Source organism: Ambystoma mexicanum, chromosome 9 (assembly GCF_040938575.1).
Source record: "Ambystoma mexicanum isolate Mex_15411 chromosome 9, UKY_AmexF1_1, whole genome shotgun sequence".
NCBI classification, from domain to species: Eukaryota; Metazoa; Chordata; class Amphibia; order Caudata; family Ambystomatidae; genus Ambystoma; species Ambystoma mexicanum.
The window spans coordinates 267,965,943-267,980,515 of record NC_090931.1 but is presented as its reverse complement, the minus strand read 5'-3'; the positions used below and the strand labels follow the sequence as shown (position 1 = coordinate 267,980,515).

General features: G+C 46.5%; 1 protein-coding gene across 3 annotated transcripts in view; it reads left to right on the top strand.

Moving 5' to 3' along the window:
* Positions 1 to 8,766: 8,766 nt before the first annotated feature.
* RABEP1 (rabaptin, RAB GTPase binding effector protein 1) overlaps positions 8,767 to 14,573 on the top strand; it is a 1,480,178-nt gene continuing 1,474,371 nt past the window's right edge. For 2 of the 3 annotated variants that reach the window (XM_069614604.1, XM_069614605.1), the window contains exon 1: positions 8,830 to 9,004. In XM_069614604.1, the coding sequence (XP_069470705.1) occupies positions 8,971 to 9,004 (34 nt within the window). In that variant the 5' untranslated portion in view covers positions 8,830 to 8,970. Of the gene's footprint in view, positions 9,005 to 14,573 lie in introns of all 3 variants that reach the window. The other variant, XM_069614603.1, reaches the window with a different exon arrangement.

The following is a 14,573-nucleotide window of genomic DNA, read 5'->3' as shown; positions in this document are numbered from 1 at the left end:
GTGTCGCCTTAGCTTCCCTGAGCTACAACCTTGTATGACTTGGATTCAAACCATCCCCTCTTCATTTTCCTACTGGCACATGCTGGCCAAAAGTCGCAGTCTCCCACAGAAATGGTCTAGTGATTCTTCCTCGCGCTGCTTCTCGCCAAACATAACAACGCGTTCAAAGTCTAAGTTAGCCAGGGGGAGGAAATGTTCTTTAAGTCTGTCGTTCATAGCTTGGTAAAAGGCAGCAGCTGTGTTTAATGATTCAAAAATTTGATGTACTTCGGACCTAGCCGCATATAGCAATGTCGCCACTTTGGCCTCATTGTCGGTCTCACCTGTGGCCCTGAAATACATTTTTAGCTTCTTCACCCATTGTAGCCACTTCGGGCCCAGCTTTGATGGAGGGCCAGATATGTCGAACTCTGGCATGGGGGCCAGCATGCCTTATGTTGGGGTGCATTTCTGCCGGGAGGTGGTGCACCTGCCCCATGGGCATTAACTGCAGGCTCATTCATAGCTGTAGACCGCACAAGCACCTTTTTACCCTGGTGAAGGCTGCTTGTCTGCATGGGCACCGATTCCTTGGGGTCCCAGATGTCCTAGGGCTTTGTGTGAAATGTCCCCTTTTCTTGACTGGCGTGGCTCGACAGCTACATGCAAAAATGTCCCTATACTAGGGATGGTGGGTGCAAAGGGGAAGAACACACTGTCTCCTCGTGGGTGTAGGGTCATTGGTCCTGTCCTCTTTGGTATGGAGAGTGACAGAATGTCTGGTGACACTAGCAGACTAGTTCTTGCTTCCTCCCTTTTCTTTTGTCTTCTTGTTTCTTTTTTTTTAATGCTTTAGCCTTTAAAGCCTCCAAAAATTGTTGCTGGATAGCGCACAAGCACCCCGTGTGGGGTCGCAACCATCCGCGATATAAAATGGCAGTCGGAGTTGCACCGCGCGTGTGATGCACCCGATGGGCGGCCAGGCAATATCACAGAAACCGAATCCAGCGTCGGAAAATGTCTCTTCCATCCAGTGGCGTCCTCGTTGCCAGTGTTACTCTGATTACTTACCGGTAATCTTCATTACTCCTAGTCCTACTCTTCCTCATCGCAGTACTTACCTCATGAGGCCCCTGCCTCCAACACAGGACCTTCTTTTATTTCTTTTTATTTCTATAACTCCTCCCCCACACCTACGTCACTTAGTTTCATATTACCAAGCCATAGCATGGGACCTTCCCCGCAGGGAGGGTGAGTAGGGTCGTCAGTACTGTGAGGAGGGAGAGTAGGACTAGGAGTAATGAAGATTGTCGGTAAGTAATCAGAGCATTACCTCCACGTCCACTCTTCCTCGTCCCAGTACTTACCTCATGAGGTATACCAAAGCAACAAACGGGGAAAAGGTCCCAATGAGAAACAGAGTCAAAACAGTGCAGAAACACACACCCTTAATAACTCCAAATTTACATCCCTACAGACAAAACTCCAACCCCGAAGGAACCAACGCTCGAATGGGAGACATTCAACCTATAGTGGTTGATGAAGGTGCTCTGATCAGCCCAAGTGGCAGCTCTACATATCCCCTGTAAAGAAACCCCCCATGCATCGGCCCATGAGGCCGCCAAACCTCTGGTGGACCGCCCCTGAACGTGCGCAGGCACAGGCAGGCCAGAAGCCACATAGGCCATGGAGACCACAACATGGATCCATCGGCTAATAGACACTACAGATGCCTTACGCCCAGCCGGGCCAAAAGTAATCAGAAGACTGTCAGAGTGGCAGAAAGGGGCAGTTCTAGCCAAATACTCCAACACCACCCGCCGCACATCAATGTTATGCCAAGCCACTTCCTCTGGCGTTTGCGGATTTTGAAAAAAGGCAGGGAGAACCAGATCCCGAGAGGTGTGAAAACGAGAAACAACTTGAGATATCAGCGTAGCCCGCACAGTATCCACACACCCATTGTATCTGGCGGACCCCCAACCGCAGCTCCCCCAAAAGTGGTCAAGGCCACTTTGGAACTAGCCAAGGCTCCTGGCACCGAAGCTCCAACAGAGAGGGGAACCAACTCCGGCGGGGCCAGAACAGAGCCAACAACAATACAGTCACCCTGGACACTCTGATGTGCTGAACCACCCGGGGCAGAAGAGGACTAGGTGGAAAAGCATGAAGGAGACCCTGAGGCCACTGCACAGAGAGGGCGTCCACCCCCATGCACCCTCTGCCTGAAAACGAGAGCAGAAGAAGGGAACTTTTGCTGAGGCTGGAGACGCAAACAGGTCCAGAACAGGGGTCCCGAACCCGACACAGATCTCTGCAAAAACCTGGGTCGACAGGACCAGTTCCACCGAGGAGGGAAACCGGGGGCTGAGAAGATCCGCCCGAACATTGTCCACCCCCCTGATATGCGAAGCCACCAGGGACACCAGATGTGATTTCCCCCTTGCACCTATCTGAGCTACCAGGGCATTCAAGGAGCGGCCGGAACCCCCTTGGCGGTTAACGTAAGCCAAAGCTGTCGTATTGTCCGTCCGGACCAAAACTGCCCGGCCCACCAGCAACCTCCTGAAGTACACCAGAGCCCTGAGAATGGCACACAACTCTCGCCAATTGGATGTTCGATGGCTCTCTTCCGGATCCCACAACCCCTGAGCAGAGAGGACCCCCAACGTAGCTTCCCAGCCCCTTCCACTGGCGTTGGTAGTAAGTGTGGTCACAGCAGGAATGATCAGGGACACCCCAGCCCGTAGTTTCGGAACCCCCAACCACCACTGCAGGGAGACCCACAGCGCTGGGGACACCGGAATCAAAGCCTCGAAAGCTTGAGATGAAGGGAGCCAGTGGGAGAGAAGGTAAGACACCAGGGGGCATAGATGAAGACGGGCCCAGCGAACTAGAAACACGCAAGAAGCCATGTGCCCCTGCAATTTCAGCAATAGGCGAGCCGGGACATACTGCCTCCTGAGAACCCTGCCCAGAACAGCCAGCAAGCGACGGACCCTCTCCAGGGACAGGAACACCCGCCCCATCCTGGTGCAAACCTGTGCATCAATGCAAACTAGATCCTGAGAAGCCTTCAGTTGAGACTTCTGCCAGTTCACCAGGAAACCCCAGTCCTGCAATGACTGGCAGACCAATCGGAGATGAGACATGACAGTCTGCCGGCAGGACGCTTTGATCAACCAATCGTCCAGGTAGGGAAATATCTGAATGTTCCGCAGATGTAAGTGCAACACCAGGGGAGCCACCAGCTTGGTGAATACTCTGGGGGCTGATCGCAGTCCGAACGGGAGCACCCTGAACTGAAAATGTCGGGATCCCACTGCAAAGCGGAAGAACTTCATGTGCCAGGGATGGAGAGCCACGTGGTAATAAGTGTCCTGGAGATCCAGAGATGTCATCCAATCCCCCTGGGAGAGGAACGGGCATGATGGCTGATGGCATGATGGCTGCCTTCAACACTAATTCAGAGATAGCGGCGTCCATGGCCAACCTCTTGAGCCGAGACATGGGAACCACAGTCCGAACCATGCAATGCTGGACAGGAGGAGACAGGAAATGCCCTCGATAACCCCATTGCTCTGTGTCCAGGACCCATGAGTAGCAACACCACCTTTCCCATACTGGTAAAAACTGCCGGAGCCGCCCGCTGACTGGCAATTCAAAACCGTCAGGATTTAGGTGCCGGCCCAGGACGTGAAGAGCGTGGAGGACCCCGACCCCCCCTAGCTCTCCGAAAAGAATGTGATGAGGAGCCAGGAAAAGACCTGCTGGTCACTGGACCAGCACCAGAGGAAGACTTCTTGGCTGTTGAAGGAGGCTTGCGTCGAAGTTTGTCAGCATGTTTGTCCGCCCTAAAAACTTTGTGCACCTTATCCTCAAGGCAATCACCAAAAAGCCTGGACCCAGTGAAAGGAAGTTTCAGGGCAGCCGCCTTCTGAGACCCATCAGTCTTCCAGTCCCTCAGGTGCAAATGCCTCCGGGCAGATAGACCAGCCCCCATGGCCATGGCTGAACCACACACCCCATCAAAAGCCAGATCAGCCAAAAGCTCAACCTGTCTCTGCATGTCTGTAAGCAAAGGGGTACAATCAGAGCCTTCATTGACAGCCTTTTTCAACTTCCTGAAACCATTCAACACCGTTTCAGCTGTGTAGGAACCATAGATATTCGCTCGAAGGGCCAGATGCCCCCCTGCATGAAACTTCTTAAGTCCGGAATCAACTCGGCGGTCCACTGGATCCCGGACGGCCGCCTCCTCGGCCGACATAGAGGAGCGACCCACCAGGCTGGTGAGGAGATCGTCGACCTCAACTGGATCAGACAGCAAAGTCTCTCGCCCTTCAATGGGTAACGTTTGGATATGAAGCGGGGCATTGCAATCTTCTCTGGGTCATGCCATTCCCGGAGGATTTTATCCTGGGTATCGGAAACCAATGACAACCCCTTCCTAGGTGTATGCCTATACCGGTGAATAGAAGGATCGGCCCCCTCTACCGGTACCAGGGGCTCTGAAAATCCCATGCAATCCCCAACTTGAGCAAGCACCTCCTCCACTCCCTCTCTGTCCAGATACTTCCCTTCAGCATCAGCCGAAGAGGAACAAGAAGAGGCTGAAGAGGCTGATGACTCAGTGCCAGAAGAAGAGGAGGATGAGGAAGACAGACGCCTGCGCTTGTGTCCATGAGTATGTGTGCGACTCCCTCTATGATGCTTAAGTAGATTCTTCAACTCCTTTCTGGTCAGGGAAATACGCTTAGCCTTCTTCTTTCTCTTTCTATATAACTCAGGTGAAGAGGAATACGAAGAAGACAGGACCAGATGCCTGCTCTTTGTAGAATGTTTTCCCATGTTGAGTATGCCCAAAGACAGTGACCAAAGGAAGCCCGCTTCACCACTGTTAGGGAGAGTTCTCTGTATAGGCTAATTTCCCAAACCTAGTGAGTCCCCCAGCAGCTTTGCTGGATTTTTGGGGTTTATTTTTTTCTCCTGCTAAGAGTGAGACTCTTTTTCTCCCACTCTTAGGTATGATTTGAGAATGTCCTTTGACTTTGTAATGTGTTTTATGGGCTATGGGGTCTTTTACTCCATAGGGTTTCATGTGTTTTTGATAAGTGTGTTACACAGCACCCTCAGTGCAGTAACACGGGGGTGTCATAGTGACCCCCAAACATAGACTCCATACCCTGGGACTGACTACTGTCTCCCAGGGCATGTACAGTCACCATTGACTTTACTAGTCTTAAATTGTGAACAGAACCAGTACAAACCATCATATTGTGGAAGTACTGGTAGGGGTAATTAGATTGCCCCTGGGTCTGTTTTTCGAGGGGGCACTGTGCAGTCCCCCCTCGTCGAGTTTCTGGCAGGTGGCAGTGGTTACCACGCGAAATATGCCCCAGAATATTTCCTATGGGATTTTCCCATTCATTTTAAACGCACCACTTTTTTGGTGCAATGTTAAAGATACTGCGGGGTTATTTATTTAATATTTATTCCCCGGTTGGGTCTTTTTGCCAGGACTCAGTTTTGAAATGGTGTCTGTGTTCGCCTCTGTAACTCCAACCCAAGTCGAGCCCTTTGTCCCACTTTTGGCGGGCTTCTGCACAGAAGCCTCCAAAAGTGGTGCCACTCTGTCTGGGTCTACAGGGTGTGTGCTAGGGGGGTTTAGGCACCCTGGACTGAGTTGCCTCGGCAACTCAAGTCGCACTCTTGTGTGATTGGCCCAGTGGTGAGCCGCCCGGCTCACCACTTAGCATGTTTGAGTGACAGCTAGGACTGATGAATTGGGGTTTTCTGCATAAAAGCAGGGCTTTGGGGACTGGAACTTCAGAAGTCACCACAGGACCTAAAGAATCCAAAGAGGGATTATCTGAGCTGACCTGCAACGACGACACCACCGGTGGAGCCCTGCTGAACCGCCTCACCACTTCCCGACAACAGAGAAGATCTTCATCCTGGAGAGTCTTCTTCCTTTGAAATGGTGGGGTTAACCAGTTTTCCCTCTTTTCGCCATCCTGGATCATCTCGTGGTCGAATCGCCCATGCCAAGCACCCCGGCGGCCGGATAGCCACGCTTCACCACTACCGCGAATAAAAGGGTAGTACCTTTTAACCGAGAAACTCTGCGGCTGGTTTCTTCCCTGGCAGTGCAACGACCTCCAGCTTTCCTCCACGTCGAGATCTTCTCTTCCCCTGGACGAAGCACCGACTTGCACCCGCTACCAGGAACAACTGCCCCCGCTGGAGCTTTCTCACCATTTCAGGTACAGTGTCCCGCCTGGTCTCCCTTGCAACAGACTGTTCAAGGTGTCCCGTAAATCCTTGACTCTCTATCCTGGGGTGACCTGGGACCTGTTAACTAGCTTTTCTGAACTGATCCAACTCCTTTTGAACTATCTGCAAAGACTTTTAAAGTGTACTTCAACTCTGTGATCTTGGGCACATTCCACCTTGCTCTCTCCAAGAGTGGGCCTGGCCTATGAACTTTCTTGCTCTATAGTAGACTCTGCCTTTTTTGACTTGCTGTGGTTCTTTTAAAAGTGTTGGTATTGTGTGCTTTTCTAATTCTGCCTTTTCCCTCCCTTTTTAAATAATTATTGGAGTGCCATCTTGGTTAAGCGCTCACCTCGGTATTTGATAATAAGTGGTGTTCTTTTCCTAAGACTTGTCAAATAATTAATCAGGGAGGTGTATATATTTCTAATGACTGTGTTTGAACTTGCTTGACATATTAGTGCCAGTGTATTTTTACAAGTGTGTTTTTAAATAAATAAATATATACTTTTATACCAAAGCTCTGGTCAGTGTTTGCTTGTGCTACTGTATTTTTGTACCTAATGTGTATACTCTATATACTGCCTAACTCTTCTTGAGAGAAGTCTGACTGCTCAGCCACAGCTACCAGGTAAATCTGGGTGGTTCAGACTGCTACCAATTGGGTTTACTGCCAACACCTGTAGTCCTAAGCCTTTTGCGGTGGTCCCTAAAGGAACTGCACAGGTTTCTGCCTAACAACCACCAAAGACCCCTGCACACTGAACCAAGGCTCCACATACAAACAATTGCCAACGTGCCTCTCCCACATTCAAATAGAGGCCAGAAAGAACAACAACCAATAGGCATAACATCAATTAATTCCTTTGGCAACACTGCTTGCAGAACCAGAGGCAGAGCCCACCCTCCTCCGGAGCACGTGGATCAATCAAGAAAAAGGAGCCGCCAAGCCGCGCACAGCCGCCCATGCAGCATTGCCATGCAACGGGAAAACATGCCCCCAAACTCCTTACCTTAACCCAGGTCAGTTTTCCAAGAACCCGGGCCACGATGCCCTGCGCTGGCCAAAGTCCAGCAGAAACCAGGCAGGGCAGCCTGACACGACCGGGTCCCAAGCCCCGCAGGGAACCCAGGAGTCTTGCCACACCTGAGGGAGCCGAAGGTCCCGCCACACAGCCCTATCAGGGGGCCAGCATTCGGAGCTCCCCAGCGCCCCACGCTGGGAAGAAAAAACAAGCCCAACCTGCTGGAGGAAAAATTAAACTGAGGGACCTGGGTGTGGGGGAGGAGTTATAGAAATAAAAAGAAATAAAAGAATGTCCTGTGTCGGAGGCAGGGGCCTCATGAGGTAAGTACTGTGACGAGGAAGAGTGGAGGTAATGTGATTTTATAAGAGCCCCGGGTCACCCCCATCTCCGTGGCTAGGCCCCAACCCCCATACCTGAACAGAGACGCGGACACAGGTCTGCTCAGTACAGGCTCCGGCGCACTCTGCTGTGCTCCGGAACGACCCTTTATTTCGGCACATGCGCAACCGCTGACAGTGCCGTCACGCTCACGTGACTTACTACGTCACATCACTCACCAAAAAATGTACTGATTGTCACTGACTTCCCTAATCCCTTGCTAAAAACAGATGTTACCCAACTTGGAGAGTCAACAGGTTGAGAGGAAGGAATTAACTACACCTGGTATAGAGCTGTTTTTGCTTTTTAAAATGTATTTTACCTTATGCTTTGTTGATGCATTGTACTTCACCACACAGCACCGAGTCGATGTACAGCTTTGGTTGTTGCCTACAAAGAACATTTCTCTTCAAATGTCATTGCAAGCCCACCTGTAACACTGTGACACAGCAGAAAATGTGCTGTCACAACACTATATTTATATATCTGCTATTTAAAATACAAGTGAATACAGCACTGGAAGTGAAAGATGGAATTTAACTGTATATAATCTGAACATTTATACCTATATCTTGACAATGCCTTTGTAATGTTACCTGTAAATGCTGTTGTATTGTGAACAACAACAACAACAACTATTTGTAATCTTTGTAAGCTTTGCATCTTCGTATTGCTGCGCCATGTTACCTCTGGGTTTGCTGCGCATTAGAAATAAACAAACAAATAATAGCAGTGGCAGATATTTTAAAACACAGTGAAGTTGTAAAGGATTTTTCAACATAAAACATGACATGCAGACAAGCAAATGCTTTTGACGTGCATAACTGACACATCAAACGAAATATAACGTTTGTCTCGCCTCTTCTCTTGCTATTACAGTTCGTAGTAGCATAAAGGGGGACCATCTGTGGGTGCAAATGCTGGTGGCTTTTTAGGATGGTGAAGGATTCTATGGTGGTTTTATCCACCGCCATGGCTTCCAGGATTAGCACAGTTTCTGATGGGATGTTGTCCTTCTAGTTCTTTACTAGACCTCTGTGGTTGGCTTCAGTCATTTCTTCCTGTCATGGTTGACACGCCCCCTTTCCTCGGCGCCTGCGCATTCGCTCTTTCGCGCTGTCAGCAGGAGTTTGACGTTGGTCGCCCCTCACGCCCCCCTTCGTAGTAGAGGCGCCTGCGCACTTTTCATTTCTCATTGACAGGATGGGCAGGAGGTGGCCACTGCCCATCGCTGGCCGCAGCTGGTCCAGCGGATTCTCCCTCTTCATTGCTGCAGCCGGGATCTGAGCACTGGACCCCCAGAAGAGACATGGCGGAGTCGACCGGGACCCCTCAGACTGACGGTACGTACATGCATAACGAAGGCTGGTCCCTTGAGAATGGATTGCAAGGCCTGCTAGAGCACCGGGCTTGTGATTGAGGTTGCTTGCGATCCTTTCTCTGGTCCCGGTGGAGGGAGAAAGGAGGGTGGGCGCTCGGGGGCTGGTGCAGGTTTCTTGACCTACGCCTACAGTCATGTGCACACCTATGGGGTGTCCGGGGCAGTGCTGAAACAAATAGGGCAGTGTCATCGTCCTCGAGCTCAGGGAAGGGGTTATGTGACCAACTGTGCACTTTATTGAGGGTTGCCGCTTTGCACACCAATAGTATTATGGCATCCTTTGATAAAGTCTAGTTTTACAAGATTCCTATATATGACCCTGTTTTTGGGTTGTGGTAGAGGGGGTCTCTTTTGGGGAGACACATATTTAGAGACTTATAGGGGGCGGGGAGGAGATGAGGAGCGATGGAACATAACTACTCTCCACGTTGAAACACCAGTCTGTCACAGTTTAATTCTTCAAGTGTGTAAAGCAGGTACATGAATACTATTTTGATGATCTGAAATATATCAATTTAATTCTCACCACCGCCTTTCCCCTTCGATGATGGGCGTGTGTTTACGAGTAGTGTTGAATTGCCCTTGTAGTGGGCGTGGGAAGAGTTCATGGATACCGACACGACTATGTTCTCTGGCAAGCAATACATTTAGAAAGTTAAACACGCACTGTTAAAATCTATAGTGTTTGACTTATTATGTCTGCAGCACCCTAAAATGCCCAAGTCAAATTCATGCTACAGAACAGCAATAAAATTGACTGTGTTGCAAGTAACAACAATCATTTAAGTATGTAAGTAAAACAGGTGCACACATTTTAGACAAAAAAGCTGACCAAAACCTGTACCGGCCTGTCAAGCCTCAGACATCTGTAACCCTTTCCATTAAATTGATAGCAGAGGCAACTAACGCGCACACACACACACACACACACACACACACACAGAATTTTTTACTTTCAGCAAGTCGCAATGCTAGGAACAAGCAAAAGGAGAACATAGTGACACATCACTAAGTCACATGTTTATTCAACAATACAAATCAAAAAGTATTAGTAGTTTGCTATGAGAAGTTATTTAAGACAGGAATTCATGAATTGAAAGTCATTAGTATTGTGCCATGCTTCGAAATCATTTCCTTCACCAATAGGTTTGATCTGCATGATATTAATAAAAAAGGAGAAAATGGTACACCAGACACACAACGAGCCTTATTTCCCCGTAAACAATTGGATTTTTTTAATTGTGTCTTCGATACCCTATAACAGGTCTTCAGTTCATTGTGCCATTCCTGTCCGAAGGGACGAAGTTTATCCTTCCATTGCCTAGTATTGTATCTGGTTATAATGACATATTTTAATGGCTTATCAATCAGAATATTTCCTAAGTCAAATGGCCCAAAAATTACTGAGAGACCACCAAGTTAGATTACTTGCGTTTTCTAATGCCAAAACGGTTTATATTTGGAACAATGAAATGTGGATATACAATGACACAGGAATCTTTTTCTTGAAACTATAAAATTTATCAAATCTTAGCTTTGTGTTGTATAATAATATTGAAACAAAAGTTTGCAATGCTGTAACAGGTCATTAACAATATCCTCCATTAACCCTAAACATCTTTATCTGGAAAAACTCCCATCTCCTACCACCACCTTCCAGCTGCATACAATATGGTAACCTTAACAAATACAACATCCTGGGCTTCCTATGAAATTCACATCTCTGCTTTATTAATAAAGCCTCTGACCAGCAGGTACTTGATGAATGAGTTTCTTTCTACACCAGTCTTAACCCAGGGTATCTAAAAAAGAACACAAAACATTTCCATCAAAAGTATTACCGATCTGTGCTCAGTATGTTTGGGCTCGTATGAGGTATTAGTTTGAAAGGAAAGGTAGACTTCTGCAGAGCTTAATCTAAAGGATGTTTTTCGAAGTAAGGAATATACCTGTCCAGTTCCATCCTAGTTTCTTACATGGACCAGCAGGGTCGACATTATGTAACCTCACCATCCATACAAATAGATTTGCTCCCCGAGTCAAAACCTCAAATGTAAACAAGTATAATTGTATTTTGGGTGGATAACTTTCTGTGCACTCATGATATATGCCTTATTTCACAGTACATTAAGTTGACTAGCCAATCAAAAATACATTTAAAAGCAATATTTTAAACACATTTGTTTTAGCTCAATCCCTTCTTGTAGAGGGATAGTTTATAATGTCAGTACTTGAGTGACAATAAATGCACTGCTTCAGTTTTTCACCGTTGTGTTACACCATTGTATTCTCCACCACGGTATCCCGTTATCACATAGACTTGCTTTTGAAAGCCTGTAGTTTGGTCGACCACTTTTTGGTCGAATCAACCACGTGCATAGATATATGTGGGGGTTGGAGTGGGGTGGTGTGGACGTGCTGTTTGAAAGTAAAGTTAATCTTTTGATGCCAAGAGCAGTTTGCTTCAAATTCTTGAGACACACAGACCCATCATGGCTTTATAAAAACCTCCAACCCAATCTGGCAATTTGTCTCTTTTCCTGGTACTCTGACTCAGCATCGCCTTGAATCTTCTTTTTGTTTATTCGGTTATTTGGTTCCCAGTGTCTTCCTTCCCAAATTAATTTTGTGTTTTTTATTGATGCATCTTCTCAGAAGATATTCCCTTTGGTGACTACCCTTTGAGTGAAAAACTCTTTGCTTATCTTCCCTTTCTTGTTGAAAACATTGAAATGCCCTTTGTAAACATAAACCCTATGGAATGGAAGTAAATTATAAAAGCAGTTTCCGACCACATTAATGTAGGACGTTTTGTGGAATTTAGGAACCTTGCATCACACACAACCTACAAACTGTTTTCTTCTACAAATCAAGAACAGATATTTTCCTTTAAATCCTATTGTTTTTACTTGGGATTGCTAGTATTGTTGTAAAAAGACTGCTGCACTGATGTTGAGTGGATATGACCAACATTTCAAACCATGAATTATTCTTTCGTGTTGCCTTTTTTTAATGTATTTTTCCTGCTAAAGATATTTAAGTGTTCATGTCATTTTGGTGCAGCGTCTGTAGGATCTGAAATCCTCCATGTAGATTACCATTTCTTTGTGTGGCTGAGATGGAAGTTGTTTTTCTATCTACGTTTATCAGTGTTTTTTTTTTTTGTGAAGGTCTGTTCTTTAATGTCCATTTCATTTTATGAACTCGTGTGCCCAAATTCCTCGCACTGATGGAGTGCTCAAAGGTGAGTTTAATTAAAGGATTGTATTTGTTAAATGTGTGTCTCTTCTCTAGTGAGTCCCTTTTCATTCTCCAAACAGCGACTGTCCCTTTTTATAAAGCAAATATCCCAGTGTATTGTTTTGTTAGTACTTTAGGAACTCCTCCTCTATATTGACCTTTGAAAAGTAGCCTTTCATGGCACTATGGGCCACATTGTAAGGTTGCCGAACTATCGTTTCCGGCATCATTACCGCTGCATTACGAATGCCAGTGTGATGGTGCTCATCCCCATTCATAGAGTCCCATAGGACTCCACGAGGGGATTTGCAGTCATTACCAATGGCATCTTTTGCCGGTACAGCGCTTGCCTTATCTCTGGTTCTTAGCTGGAGGTAACACAGGTGTTCCACCGGCAAACCTGCAGTCGGCCGGTCCGCTTAAGTGCCGGTAATTATTAATTGTGGCACTTAAATACTGAACTGGTGGACCTATAATGAGGCCCCAAATATGTTACGGCTAATCACAACCTTTGCAGAAACCATTAATGTAAATTAAAGCACTGTGCTTGCCATACGTTGTCAGTTTTAAAGATTGAGGTTTTTACTGACTTGGTCAGTCAGGCAAGTGGGATTTAATCTCTCGGCATGGAGTGTGAATTTCCTGTCTTGTAGTTTCTATGGTGGTTAATTTGAAACCATTTTATCTTGTTTCAGTGTTTGTAAATAAAAATAAGTGTTATAAGTGTTAATATGGTCATCATTTGCTAATACTACTATGGGCAAAACTGAATCCTTCCCCCTTCTTCACCTCCTCCTTAAGGAAATACATTAATTTCCCTTGAGCAACGTTTCATGGGGCTCAAGCTACATTTAATTTGCTGGTTTTATTTAGGTGGATCAAACATGGTTTCACTATAAGGTGTGGAGGTTATGGGCAGTCTCTTATGTACATTAAGGAGTCAATGTGGGATTGACATAATCTTTCCTAAGTGTGTTTATTGATGGGCCTGATCCTCCAGAAATTCACTCGAGCAAATTAGGAGGCGCCCATAAGCATCCCTGATTCTCACCTCCTTACTTACACCCGATTCTGGATATGCCTGCCTCAAACACACGCTCAAAATTGTATTTGTGGGAATGGTTTATTTTATATTTTTTTGCCAGGGATAATTTGTGACATCAGTGTTTACAATCTCCAATATGTGGTAAAATAACAATCATGGCTTATCTTCATTCTGCAGGTTAAAATAAAGATTATCTTTATCAGAACATTTATTACCTGGCATATGATTTATGTTTTTCAATCACTGGATTGAACATTCTCTCGCTAAATTTAAGTAGGCTCTGGAAATGCGACAATGTAACTACTCCAGCACATAACTGGCACTGTCACACATTGATTTACCTATACAAGAGACTCAATATCTTTAGAGGCAAATGGTCAGTCATTGATGTTTATTGCATATTTTCATAGAATGCACCTTCATCACTTTATTTTCAGAAAGCTGAGACGTACCAGTACGCTTGTTGTAAAATATATTGACCTACCACCAAGGCTGAAGAAATTCGGACTAGTTTTCAAAATCTTTATTTTTTTTAAATGTCTTTATTAGTTTTAAACATAAACGGACATAAGCATGTATCACATCCAATAACATGTCCACTCTGTGCATGTCAGGAGATGGTAAGAGGAAAAAAAAACATGCAAGAACCAAACGGGAAGGAATAAAATACAAAACGTCCCTCCCAATTCAGCTCAAACTATCCCCCCCCCCAAACTATGCACAAGGTCAAGAATGCTACAGCTACCTTACATCTAGCATAGTCCAAATACCCATTAATCGACAGCGTTTTAATCTATAACATCAAGCAATGTGCTATCTCTCTTCTTATCCAGGTCTTACCTCTGAGGGATATAGCAATCAATTCAGCAATATTGCCCATTCAGACCTATTTGGAACTGTTCTTTGATGTTTCCCCACTGGCTGATTTTTGCCGAAACTTGTCTTGCCGAGTCTGGTTTTGACACTGCGGGGAAACTTCATTCTCTCTCAGCACCCTCTTCCATGTTATCTCCCAATGCGGGAGATGCCCCTGCAACCCCCTTTTTCCACCCCCCCCTCGTCACACCATGTCGTATGTTCCACGGGGGACACCCCCGGGGTCCCCACCCTCCCTTTCCCAACATGGTATACATTCATACACATTCACACATGCATCCCCACACACACACACATACATGCAGATAACCCTACCACTCTCCAAACCACCACCATACCTCACCGCTCACGCCTGCCCCACTTCATGGAT